Here is a 13,846-nt window from a genome sequence, read left to right as displayed (position 1 = left end):
GTGACATGCGCATGCGCACAACGACTAAACGTCTCCGTGCGGGGATTTTGGAGAGCTGTGATTGGCTGTTCGGCATTGTAAAAGGCGGTACCAATGGCTTCAGCTGTCATTCCAGGGGATGCATGAGACGGAACAACATCGTACCGCAGACGATAATGTTTTCTTCAAATGTTACATTATCGCCAGCGTCTTTCTGCCTTCACGATAGCTATTCTGTTTCAAAATTGTACTGTGTGACTATTGGGAGAAGGATATCGGGGTTTACGACAAGCCAACACACCTAATTTTAGAGTTTACTCACTCTTGATGCGCTGTGCAAGATGGCTGCAGTGTTTTGGTCAACAAGTGAAGTAGCTGTTGTAAAGAGGCGTTTGAGGGCGCCCCACCCTCCTCGGAGAGAGGAAATAGCGTATTGTACAGTGCTGTCAGCAGTCATGGGACTTACGCTGACGTATAGATAAGAGCAATGCAAATAAAGTTGTGTTTTCTTACTTTAATTTAAGCGTTAAAATGTGAATCCGAATGTGATTTATAAAATATGTTAGACATGTTGCAGTTCCAAGGGACAACATTACTATTAAGCTATTTTCTGGTATACAGTTTACATTTCCGTAGTAGTCACAGCTGTGAGGAATTTGAGGAACTTGAATGGCAAATAAACTATTATATTGTTGGATACTTATTCAGATAATAATGTAAATGTGAAACAATAAACCAAAAGGAAATAAATTAATACAGTAAATGGAGATGGAAAGAAAAGGATATTGATACAACTATTTAACAGGAAATACAATTATCATTTTTTCAAATTTTACACTTTCAATTTCTTTTTCAGTTTCCTTTCTAACATGTAACCAGGCTTTTATATGATTATCTTGAGCAGTGCACAAATAAATACATTTAATAGTAATAATAATATAAAATGATATTCATAATAATATGTATATTTTACATGTTCTCTTTTAACACTGGATAACATTTACTCTATACATATTGATACATGCAAGTTACATGGTAAATTGCTCAAAGTTGTGTCTCCAAGGGAGTAAAATAAATGTACATTGTAATAATTAATTGTTTATATAACTTTGTGCTTGTCGTGACGACAGGGTGTCCAGTTTTACTAAGGCTGCAAACTCCACAGACTCGCTTGCGTCACATTTGCATCTTGATTACTTATTGTGGCGTACCCGTCTGGCTAAAGAAACGAACCCTTTTTACGGGCATGTGGGCCATCAGCAAAGAGGTCCGTGCGTCACTAGCAATCTTAAAAAGCCCACAGGTGCCTGCTAATTGCGGATACAACTGATCAGATCTTGTCTGATGTGTGTCGTGCTTTAATGCTCTGTGATTGAGAGGCTCCTTTTCAATTTAGAAACACATTTTTGCTTTAAAGATGAGCTCCAGAGCAGGGACCCCTTATATTGGCAGTAAAATAAGTTTGATATCCAAAGCGCAGATCCGGTATGAGGGAATTTTGTCGTCTGTCGACACGGATAGGTCCACCGTTGCGCTAGCCAAAGGTAACCGTATAAGCCCAGACAACACGTGTTGTTTTTTCTTCGACAAATACCTCTGCACAACTTGATTTAGAAAATAACCTTGCAGTGAGTTTATTTTTGTAAGCCATACATCATCCTATACATACTCTGGAATGTGTTTGTTCACATACAACCTTTTGTTCGTTTTTTGACATTTTATATTACTTCATCTGCATTACTTGCACATTGGAGCTGGATAATCTTGCACTATTTTATTCTACTCTGTTTCTTCTTACACTTGTTTTATGTTGCATTGTTGAAGGAGCCTGGGATTTAACATTTGAATTGCCATATGAAAAAAAAGCCTTTAAATCTTACAAATTTCTCTTTTTTTGGACCAACTTTATTCTCCAACAGTTAAATCCTATGGGACAGAGGACCGGCATGCACATAGACCAGTGCCAGCGAAAGATGAAATTTATGAATTCATAATCTTCAGAGGAAGTGACATCAAAGATATCACTGTGTCCGAGCCTCTGAAACAGCACCATGGACTGCCTCTGGACCCTGCTATTTTACAGGTCGGTAGCTCTGAGAAAAGTAATTTCACATTTGTAGATGCATCTAAAATGTAAGTTGACTATACTTTATTTTGTCCAGTCATCCATGAGTAGCTCTTCACCTGTGTATCAACCCCGGTGGAGTTCATACAGAGACATGATGCCCACCTACAACCAGTTGGCTGCTACATCTCTACTCAACCAGCAGTACAATTCAGCACTTGGCCTAGGTACACTAAATGTTTAAAATATTTTAGGGTTTTGTTAAAGCACTATGCAATGTTAGAGGATGGATCTAACATATCTGCATTTGAACAATCCCCACCATGTTTGTTCCTGCTCATTTAATACCAGGACTTCATGGCATCCCAGCCAGAAGAGCTCCCATGGTGGAGCAGGCTGTCCAGACCGTTCCTTTGGCCGGGGCTACCCAAAGGGCAAAGGGGAAGGCTTCAGCCCAGCCACAGGGAAAACAGCCTGTTCGACCAACACAGCACTCCGGCCAGGTTCAGAAGGAGAACGTACCCATCAGTAAGCCAAAACTGTTTATGTATTTTTTTGCAATGCTTCTATTTTAAAGAAAATGTCCCAAACATTACATTTTTACATCCTTAGGTCGGACACCATCTCAGCCAAGTGCAGCCAAGGGTCAAGCCCAAGATGCTGAAAGCCAGAAACAAAGGCAAAACCGAGGTATTAGAAACGCACACTGAGACCATTTCTCACATTATGGCAATCTTGGTTGTGATTCAAGTTATAAAGAGCTATTAGACGAGGTCAAAGTGTGCTCATCTTTCTGCAATAATTATATCCAAGACTAGATGAACCTGATCTAAATGGTTACTCAACCAGTTTTACAGTAGTGTTTGTGGCTTTTGTTCTTGAACTTTCTGGTGCTTGTGTGCAGGCAACAGGAGGTCTAGGAACCGAAGCAGAGGCCAACTTCTGGTGACAAACTCTAAGGCCACCACCTTGCAGTTTGAGTCTGATTTTGATTTTGAAACTGCAAATGCTCAGTTTAAAGATGATATCACGAAGACAGTTGTGGGTGAGGTTATTTCAAATAAAAAAGTCAATTTAGTTTCAGTGCACATCATGTAATGTATGTTTTGTGTGTAATTTGGATATTGTTTGAATATCTGCAGTCGAAAATGTAGATTCTGTGGAGGCGGAGGATAGCCTGGTTCTGCAGGAGGACGAGGACACTCTAGGAGAAAAGTTCTACGACAAAGCCAAATGTTTCTTTGACAACATTTCTTCAGACCTTAAGCCCAAGTGATTATGTAACTTCTGCTGTTTTTTACCTGAGGCATTTGGCATGCTCAACAATAGATTTAATTTCTTTGCATTTTCAGGAGAACCACCTGGGCGGAGGAGAAGAAAATTAACATGGAAACATTTGGAGTGCCTGGCCGCATACTGAGAGGCAGAGGATTCAGAGGCCGAGGACACAGAGGACAGAGCACCTCTGAGCAGCGACCCCTCCCAAAAATTGGTAGTGGGAGGGTGTGAATGCATTAACTTTTTCTTTTTGTTAACATTTTCTGTAAATATTGTAGTTTTCTACTTATTTAAAAAAAAAAGTACCTTCATTTTTCCCCTATTGGAAACTAAGATTTGTTTTATTAATCCCAAATGAGCATTCAGGGAATTTTGTAATTTGATGCTTTACTATATGAAATGGGAGCAATTTATTTTACACAAGCAGCTGCATGCTAGAAGCAAATGTATTAATTGTTAGGTAGTCTGGTAAAAGACAATGTAGAACTTGTCTTTTCAGCAGGCAAATAATTTTGTTTTTGCTAAATTTAGGAATTTCGGTCTAATTGACTGACCAAATGCAGCGCCAAATTTCTTTTTGGAGGACAGCTGTACTTTATTTTCATCCCTACTTGTACAAAGGGGACTGTGGAGGACTTTGTAACAGTTGCTAATAAATAACATATGATTAACAGAATGGCTTTCCTCTCTGATGATGTAAATTAGCAAATCATTCAGTAACAAAATATCACCTTCTTTATTTCACCCCTTTAAAATAAAATATAAAACATAAAAGCTCAGTTTTTTATTTTTGGTGGCTTGCAAATGGAGGCCAGTTGCTTGAACTTGGGGCCCAAGTCATTTAGTGCTTTCTGGTATGAATCCTTGTCAGGAAGGCTGATGATCTCCAGCTCTGAGAGGACATCTGAGTCGCCCTCATCTGCATAAACTTGAGGTTCATACTCAAGCAGGTCACCTTCTTTCTTTTGGAGAGAGAAGAGCTGCTAAAGGAGTGAAAAAAAACAACAATCAAATATAATGTTTGGCACTTTTTAGCTACAAAGTAGACATTACACTGAAAGCGCACTGCCTACCTGATGAAGCACGGCATGGAGAGTTGCATGGAAGTTCATTGTGTCCATTTCTTCACGCTGTTAAAAAAAAGAAGTTCACGTAAATATCAAGTTTCTTCAGCTACTGCCTTAAAGTAATAATGAGCACAATCCAAACTTAATTACCAGATGGGTCTGATGGTGGCCATTGGCTACTAAAGATCTCAAAGTTGCCTTGGATTAGATGGAAGCAGAATTAATCATTGATTCCCCGGATTATAATTACCTTTTAAATGGGTGCATATTACCTGGTTCCTGTTGTAATGTAGATGGAACATATCCTCCCTCCTGTGATCTCTAAAGTGATTGTAGATGAAGTATTGCTCCATTTCCTGTTGATGTAAATTATGGGAGCAACTGTGATACAGAGCATAATGAGGTACAATTTGTCCTTGCATTCAAAGAGAAGGGCTCATTATGCAAGCTGTGTTTTCATGTATGTATGAGAACCTGTAAAAAAAAAAACAGCTTGATCCTCCTAAAAATCACAAGCATGAAAAAAAATGTTTACATTTCTTCACCTTTGAAAAGTTGTTGTGTTTAATCCCATCATGCTGACCTCCCCAATTAGATTGGTCTATGGAGTTTTCAATAAACCCTACCAGTACGTTGTCAGGTACCTTGAAAGGGGGAAACATACTGATATTAGCATAACATTTTGATGCCAATTACTTGTTTTATTTGCACGTTTTTCTCAGTACTGACCTTGCAGTCTGTTCCTGGATTCTCAATGTTTGATGGCAGGAATGTCTCTCCGGAGGTACCACTGGGGTGAAAAGGTTTGAACTCTTTTCTGCAGGTCATGATCACTGCCATCAGTAGCAGACCTGTCAGCGAGGCACAGATGACAGATTTCTGTTATCAGAAATTTAACAATACATTTCTACAGCGATGCAAACTAATAGCAATTAGTTGGTTTCTTACACATGATCAAAAGCAGTGAGGCAAACACTATGGCTAGAGCCTCGGGAGCAGCGGTTGTGGCAGTGCTTCGGGGGCCTCTGCAGTTGGGCCTCTCACTGCAGTGACACACGGTCACACTGAGGTTGTAAACGGCAAACTGTCCCTGCATGTCAGAGATCTTCACGTCAATCGTGTGCGGGCCAGAATAAACACCGGGCTCCTTCACCAGGCCAGCAGTGTACCCTGTGAGAAATAATCCAACAATTAAATAATATTTGTCTTTATATTTGTCATATTTTACAACATATAACTATAGCTCTACCATATGAGGGATTCAGCTTCCATTTCCCTTTGACGTCACCAAGCAGTTCAAATGTGAAAGGCCCACCGAAGGGAGTATCATCCAGGTCAAAGGCCGTGATCTTGGTGCTGGAGGGGCCGTCAGACACACACACATCCACAAAGCCCACTGTTAGCTGAGGCACGTTGTCGTTGTGGTCCGTTACATGGATGTTCAGTGTGGCTGTACCTGTCATCGGTGGCTCACCTGTCCAACACATAAAAGTAATGCAGTTATGCTAGCAAAACTTTGAGGCTCTACTTCCAGCTGGATACCATCATCATGCATTCACACACACACACACACACACACACACACACACACACACACACACACACACACACACACACACACACACACACACACACACACACACACACACACACACACACACATTTTGGCCTAGCCAGTAGGGAAAGCATGGGTGCAAATAATGAAATGAATGATGAATAACATTTAGCTGCTTTGATTTCAGGTTCCTAAGGCCTTATTTTCTTTGGAAGGTTACTGTGAAATGACCAGGTCTAATTCTCTAATGCTGAAGAAAGGTACTACAAATCTTTCCTTTACATATCTCCTCAAACATAGGGTACACTAGACCGTCCTTTACAGATAACGTCGTCCCATAATTCAATGCATCAGACCCTTGACAATAACTTCACGTCTTTCCTTAACCTAGTGAGAAAAAATGGTGGCATAAGACATAAGAAGCTAGAGTATTTCACCACATCCCAGTAGGGTGCGTCCTTGCTCACTTTCATAAAAACAAAGAAATACAAAGGTTGGGTATAGCTGGCATTTGGGCAGAAAACAAACATATTGGACAAATGGAATTGATGACCTGATGGTGGTGCTAGATGAAAAGGAGTTATCTTGAGATGAGGCTTGAATGTGTCTCAAATTTCATGAAGAACTACAAATGTAAACCTCATATGATCACCAAAGCTACCAGGGTTGATCATCTGGGAATCATAAAGGTCAGTACCAAATTGTGTTTAAAATCTGTTAAAATATTTCACAGAGTGAGGGAAAACTTTGACCTGTTGGTGGCACCAGAGGAAAAGTCAGGGGTCACTAAAGCCAGCCCAAGAGACACAAAAAGCGTCACAAAGCAGAGGAGACTTTTAAATGAAACTTATATTTGTTCATAAAATTATGATCTGTGTCTGTTTTGAGTTTTACCATCATCCACGGCGTGCAGTAAGATGGTGTAGACGCCGTCGCTGACATGAGGAGATTCTCTATCTGGTGTCCCAGCTGTCGTGATGTCTCCTGTGTGAGGATCCACTGTCACCCAGCCAGCAGGATCGCTTCCTACCTTGTACCTGTGTGCAAACACGACTTGCCATAGTGAAAGAGCTCCCAGATAAATTACAACATGCTGGATTTAATTTCCCACTTACACAAAAGCTCTTGCTTGACCAGAATCAGGATCCAATGCAGTTATTTTCTCCAACCAGGTCCCAATGGGTGCGTTCTCCTCCAACACGACCTCTTTAACGCTCACACTGAACACCGGGGGGTCGTTGACATCCTGGACTTCGATGATAACTTTTAGAGTGTCCAGTGGAGGATCGTCACCTTTACTGGTGTCGACTTTCCAGAGGCCTGAGGGCGTCTTCTCCTTCACTTCACAGGAGAAATATGGCGCCTCATTTTCCACTGAGATGGTCAACTCCCTCAGGGCCTCCTCCTCAAAGTCTAACGACTGAATCATACATGCAATACATTGTCATTGGAGACGCACAAAGACAAACACACATTCAACTTAGTTACACACCACACTACAGATGGGTGTCACTGTAATGTAAAGCATGCAGCTGAGCAGCTCTTACTTTTACAACCGTCAGGATCCCATCGTTGGTGTCTGGGTCTGTTTCTATTTTAAAGTGCGCTCCCTCGTCGCCATGGATAGTGTATTTGGCTCTCCATGCCGGGCTGTTCGGCGTGTCTTTGTCTGTCGTATGCAGTCGCAGAGGAGACGTCCCTGTTTCATCTTCTTTAACTTTGCCAGAGCCCTGTTGTATGATCCAAAACAGCAGAGGTCAAGGGAAAGAAAATCTGATATAGAGCACCTATTTCTTTCCTATATTGGAATTCATGAGCGTGGATTACACAGTTGTTTTGGACCTGGCTTTTTAAAAGTTTAAATGAACTGGATAAACCCGTGTATAGAGTTAAATCAGTTGTATTTATTGCTTTTAAAAACCTGCAGTCTTCTTTTTAGAACATTTTTTTTATCTTATAATGCAGACATACACTAAGTACCTTTACTTAACCATATCATGTATCTGCCTGACCTACACAGTTTACATTGACTTTACAATTGAACTCTACATTATGTTATGTGTCCTAATCTTTCACCAAGCATTACAAATCATTGCAGCCACCTATAAAATAATTCTATTTAAGAATATTATTACCAACTTACCACATTAATTCATCATGGCTTTATCATCTATTCCTATTTTATATTAGTGTTTATTAGTGTCTTTATCTAATCCCCCATTCCTCTGTTTCTTTTGTTTGATGGTTTTTGTTTCTTTCCAACAGTGTTAAAATAAAAAATGTAAGTTACCATCGAGAAAAATAACGCAATCTCGATGGATAATATGAATGAGTGTGTGTGTGTGTGTGTGTGTGTGTGTGTGTGTGTGTGTGTGTGTGTGTGTGTGTGTGTGTGTGTGTGTGTGTGTGTGTGTGTGTGTGTGTGTGTGTGTGTGTGTGTGTGTGTGTGTGTGTGTGTGTGTGTAAAGCACGAAGAACTGTGTGTTAATGTGTAATCATTGTTCGGTCAAGAAATAAAGAGAAGACGACCGCTCACTGTTTGTCCGCTGAAGGTTGGGAGGTGGTTGTTGCCGTCCTGGATGTGGATGATAACAGTGCTTGAGCTGGACAGACTGACTACGTCTCCGTGGTCCTTGGCCTCCACCACCACTGTGAACATCTCAGCCAGCTCAACACAAGGAGATGAAAAAGCTACGATTAGATTTATATATACAGACTGGGCTTCCATCCAGTCAGGGTCCATTTCTCTTCTATAATGGTAATTGTATTATCAAAAAGAGGTGTTATGATTTGGTCGATAGTGTGCTAAAGGTGTTTTTGTTGCAGCTATACTCCTTTTATGCGAATATATCCATCATCCCTGACACTATATTATATTTTAAAGCAGCTCAACTCACTCTGCTTCACATAAAACAAGTGTCTTTTTAACCATACCTTACATGTTTTCAGACAGAACACATACTTTAGTCACTGGCTATCTATCATGATTTATGTTTCTCAATCTAGCGAAGACCCTGCAGAACAGGAACTGCTGCAATAAACAAGTTTACAGCAAAGTATGTACAGACACTTACCTCATGATCCAAACACCCTTTGAATGATATTGTCCCAGAATGAGAATCAATAGTGAACTCAGTGCCCGGACGGCTTGGAGACACAGACTTAATTTCATAGTGGAACGTTGAGTTTGGCGTCCCTCTCTTGTCTCTGTCGTCAGCTACCATAGTCTGGATATGGGAGCCTGTGGTGAAAGGACAAAGCAGAGAAAGGGATGTACCTAAAGATGCTCTCTTATGCTTACGGGGATTTTCTCTTTCCTTACAGTATGGAAACATGTCACGGTAGAGGCACAAAATACAAATATTGAACGTGAAAATTAGCATTATATGTCTTCTTTAACAGATATTGTAAAGAAAAAGAAAAAAGGAATATGCTTTACTTCTTCCTTTACCTTGTGTTATGTCCTCATCAACGCTGATTTCAAACAGATCCTTCTGAAAGCGTGGTGGGTTGTCGTTGATGTCTAATATGGCAATTTCAACTCCTAATTTGGTGTCTATCGATAAATCGGTCTTCACGGCCTCAAATTTCAGCTACAGATTGACAGATGGGACTCAACATTAGTCTCAATGTAAAGAAGAAAACAGGATAAAGAACGCATCTCCACTGAGTTGCAGGTAAAGGTACTCGCTTTCATACCAGATAATAATAAAATAACATTCATATCCAAAATTCACCAAGATTTAGGGGGCAACTATTGTTTAAAGATTTGAAGATTAAAACAATGTTTTAATTTATCAATACATTAAGGGGATAGATGTCTTGAAGTAGGGTTGAATGTGGTACTTATACAGCAACAGGAGGAGCCATAAAACACAATTTAGCCAGCTTAATAAAAAGACCCAGCTAAAAACATCTATGTTAGTTTAGTCAATGATCACTGTCAGCCAGCTCTCTCCTGAAGCCCTCATCCCAATCTTTGCCTTTTTAAATACATTTTAGTTCACAGAAACGATTGTCTTTTAAGGGTTTAAGGGTTTATGTCATTACCAGAATACCAGAAATGGCTGTCAGTAGGCATAATAGAGCCCTGAAAATGTTGTAAGTATAACTATCATCTGAACAGATTTCTTTAGGTGTGTCTTTCTGTTAGTTGGCTAAAGAACCTTTTGCTGCTGCCCATGTCCACAATACTTCCCTGTGGTAACACCTGCCTGAATAAGTACCTCATTTAAAACATTTAAAATAACTTCCCCATTAAATCCAAATCCTATTTTCAGTGATTGCATTATGCCTTGATTTTATTACCAAATGTTCTACTTTTTTAATGTAAAACAGCTGGTTGAGTAGTTGTTACTTAATGTTGATTTATAATACGCAAGCTATGTCCGAACCTGCAGCAGTTTGTTCTTCTCGTAGTCCACGGCCCTGTGGGCGTACAAAGTGCCAGAGTCTTTGTCAATTGTGAAAACTCCCTTTGGCTCCTTCTCCACTCCTTCCCCATACAGATCAAACATCACACGATAGTCCCGTTCAATGTTTATCTACAACACAATACCACACACTTTTTACGCTTGTTTTAAGGGAACCTGATGTTGTATTTGTCCAAGGAAAAAACATGACCTACATTTGGTTAGAAGTTATGAAAAATGAAGGCTTCATGGTAAGACTCTTCAGAAACAGATGAAGGCTGAGCTTTGCATATAAATCGTTACAGGAGATATTCAAATTAATAGGTCTGTAAATTAATACAATTTAGTATTTAATAGGTTTATTTTCTGACAAGTGGAGTTTTCTGACCTTTCCCAGCACATAAGGGAAGGGCCCAGGATGCTCCTCCTCTATAGTGAACGAGTCGATGACCCAAGACCTTCTGTGACGACTCAGCAGCTCTGAGCATGTTGCGCTCGAAAAACAAAAAACCTGAAAGGACAAAAGCCAACCAAACCTGAAGTACAGGGTACTCAAAACGAAAAGAAGTAGTATGCAAATCATAATTTGTTTGATGTTCCTGGTTGGAGCTAGCCATTAATGTCTATTGTACAGCTGGAAATGAACTTCAGCTGCATAGTTGGTGAACCAGTTCCACAGATGCTACATTACATGGAAAATTGTACTTTGCACGTTTTGTTTGACCATATAAATCACTTTTTACATCTTGTAGTAAGACACGGAAACACAGAATGCAGATATGTTGAACAGGAGAGTGATGAAAAAATAATATTTACTAACAAGTGACTGATTTCCAACACCACAGCTGAAAACATCATCATCGACGGCTTCCCCATACCATTCTCTGCCCAAGTGAAAAGCCTCAGTGTCATTCTGGACGGCTCCCTCTCATTCGCACCACACATTAAAAACATCACTCGCATTGCCTTCTTCCATCTTCGGAACATCTCCAGACTCCGCTCATCTCTGCCCCAACCCAGCACTGAAATCCTGGTTCACTCATTCGCTACATCCCGGATTGATTATTGCATCACACTCCTGACTGGCCTTCCCACCGAACTCCTCAATACACTGCAAATAATTCAGAACTCTGCTGCCCGGATCATCACCCGCACCAACTCATCTGACCACATCACCCCCATTCTCATTCAACTACACTGGCTTCCTGTACGATACCGTATTGACTACAAAAACATTCTACTCATATATAATAGCGCTCCACAACCAAGCCCCCATATACATAATGACCTCCTTCAGGAGTACACCCCCTCCCGCACCCTCCGCTCTTCCTCCGTTGGACTACTCTCCATCCCCAGCTCTTGCCTCAGCACCATGGGTGCTCGAGCTTTCAGCTGCTCGGCACCCAGACTCTGGAACTCCCAGCCACTACAAATCCGACAGTCGGATTCCATAACAACATTCAAAACTCAAAACACACCTGTTCAAACTGGCATTCTCACTATAAACTGTACTACCATTTCCTGTTGTGTGTCTTGTTTTACCCCGGATGTCCACTGTTTTAACTCTCCCTACGTTACTCTATGCCAGGGGTGTCCAAACTAAATACAGCGGGCATTTTATATCGGCCCTCAGCAAATTCCAAAGTATAATAGCCCCAACCTGAAACTTGTGTTTTCTTATAGTGTACTTCTTAAACATATATTTCAAAAATACATTTCACACTAGTGTTGTGTGTTTTAATAAGCCCACTTTTCAAACAAATTATGTCAAAGTTGAAAACATTTTTTCTAACAAATCTAAGTAGCTCCTAACAAGCTTTAAAAATACCCTTCTTAGTTCCTCTTATCATAATCAATCTGAAGATTCTGTTTCAGGGGTTAAGCTGCTCACAAGGTAAAGGAAACACTATGGAGAGCTATGTTGTAAGCTGTTGGTTTTCTTAAAGGATTTCCAAGTATCAACAACAATTTACCTACATCTGATTGATTTAGCTAACTTATGAGGCAATACACCTCACCTCTAGTGAGTGGCCCAGCCCTTCGTATGTTTTTCTGATTGTGGCCCTCGTTGAAAAAAGTTTGGACACGCCTTCCCTATGCCATGTAAGGTGTCCTTGGGTGATTTGAAAGGCGCCCCCAAATAAAATGTATTATTATTATTATTAGATAATAATGGAAATGATGCTGCCTAAATTACATTGTGTCATTCTTTCATTTCCAAGACAAAGATAAAAAAAAACACATTTTAATTTAACTTAAATTAAAGTAAATTCAGTAAAGCCAGAGTTGCTACATACCATGATGAATAAGCAGAGCATGATGCTGGTTCAGTTCAGAAGCCTCCGAGTGTTAGAGGACTGGCTTTTCTGACATTTGAGCAAAGTGGGACGGGAACCTGCCCACTCCTCTTTACACGCCTACATTTGCACAACGTGTCTGTGTGTGTGTGTGTGTGTGTGTGTGTGTGTGTGTGTGTGTGTGTGTGTGTGTGTGTGTGTGTGTGTGTGTGTGTGTGTGTGTGTGTGTGTGTGTGTGTGTGTGTGTGTGTGAGAGAGATACAATATTAAATTGCAAACCTCAACATTCCACTGTTTGCTCACGAGGTGTTCTTGAGAATTACTGCGGGGAGGATTCTTGGAAACAGCGCCATACGTCACTATGCAGTGAGCCTGGCACTAAATTAACCTAAATGTATTCATCTGTTTGTCATTTGTTTTATCTGTCCAAATATTAATGAATTAATTAATCAAATGATTTAGAGAGCTGTACACACATCTCAGTTTTAAGAAAATATATACAAATAATAATTACACTATGAAGATGTTAGGCAGCAGTAGCTCAGTCTGTAGGGACGTGGCTTCGTAACCAAAATCCATTCCCAATCAGATCAAATAAATACAGAGTGTGGACTGGTAGCCGGATAGCTGTCACCATACATCCTGGTCACTGCATAGCTGCTTTTGAGCAAGGCACTGAACCCCCAACTGCTTCCTGGCACCGGACAGACTGGCAGCCTCTTCGCTCTGACCCACCTCTCTATGTATGTGTGTATTTGTTCTGTACTATGTGTGTAAAAAATCTATATAAACAGAGTGTATTCCCCCAGGTTCATCCCTCTAATATGTTTTGCTGCTGGTAGATTCTTCTTTTGGCTTCTATATCACTGTCAACTATTTGTTAAGAAGTTTGAGCCGTGACAACGGCAGGCTTAAACAAGAGTTTAGTTTTCGCTCCTCCTTTTTATACTGGTCCATAAAGTGTACATGTGTTGGGTGAATTATGTACCAAAAGTGAAACAAATACATGAATTAATCAATTAGTTAAGTGTGTTTTCTCCTTCAAATGACAGTCTTATCTATTCCTATCCTTATCTGTAGTGATTCATTCATTTATGCTGCTATTCTTTAGTTTCGTTATTATTACAAACTCATTCATCTCTTTGTGTGCATAGAGGGGGGATGTGATTGTTGCACAGGGTCAAGCATTTTAT

General features: G+C 40.3%; 2 protein-coding genes across 5 annotated transcripts; one reads left to right on the top strand and one right to left on the bottom strand.

Annotated features, from left to right (window-relative positions):
• Positions 1-123: 123 nt before the first annotated feature.
• Positions 124-3,998, top strand: LOC134882663 (protein LSM14 homolog B-B-like). Its single transcript, XM_063910498.1, has 8 exons — positions 124-1,523; positions 1,899-2,062; positions 2,142-2,271; positions 2,396-2,572; positions 2,657-2,734; positions 2,949-3,089; positions 3,187-3,316; positions 3,397-3,998. The coding sequence occupies exons 1-8, from the start codon at positions 1,397-1,399 to the stop codon at positions 3,551-3,553; spliced, it is 1,104 nt and encodes a 367-aa protein (XP_063766568.1). The 5' UTR covers positions 124-1,396; the 3' UTR covers positions 3,554-3,998.
• A 41-nt stretch (positions 3,999-4,039) lies between these two features.
• LOC134882662 (cadherin-like protein 26) lies at positions 4,040-12,731 on the bottom strand. Of its 4 annotated transcripts, none has more exons than XM_063910493.1 (17): positions 12,654-12,731; positions 10,745-10,867; positions 10,339-10,488; positions 9,396-9,537; positions 9,019-9,185; positions 8,481-8,612; positions 7,492-7,674; positions 7,060-7,364; positions 6,839-6,981; positions 5,639-5,863; positions 5,338-5,559; positions 5,119-5,240; positions 4,935-5,033; positions 4,662-4,745; positions 4,540-4,587; positions 4,396-4,452; positions 4,040-4,305 (listed from the first exon to the last, which is right to left on the bottom strand). In XM_063910493.1, exons 1-17 carry the CDS (start codon positions 12,672-12,674, stop codon positions 4,099-4,101), a joined length of 2,430 nt encoding a protein of 809 aa, XP_063766563.1. In that variant the 5' UTR covers positions 12,675-12,731; the 3' UTR covers positions 4,040-4,098. The 4 variants fall into 4 exon arrangements, with proteins under 4 accessions (XP_063766563.1, XP_063766564.1, XP_063766565.1 ...); XM_063910494.1 differs by having other exon boundaries at positions 4,040-4,302; XM_063910495.1 differs by lacking the exon at positions 4,540-4,587.
• Between the last annotated feature and the right edge of the window lie 1,115 nt (positions 12,732-13,846).

The sequence above is a fragment of the Eleginops maclovinus genome, chromosome 20 (assembly GCF_036324505.1).
Source record: "Eleginops maclovinus isolate JMC-PN-2008 ecotype Puerto Natales chromosome 20, JC_Emac_rtc_rv5, whole genome shotgun sequence".
In the NCBI taxonomy this organism is placed as follows: Eukaryota; Metazoa; Chordata; class Actinopteri; order Perciformes; family Eleginopidae; genus Eleginops; species Eleginops maclovinus.
The sequence above is the reverse complement of the archived record's forward strand: the minus strand, read 5'-3'. Positions and strand labels throughout refer to the sequence as shown.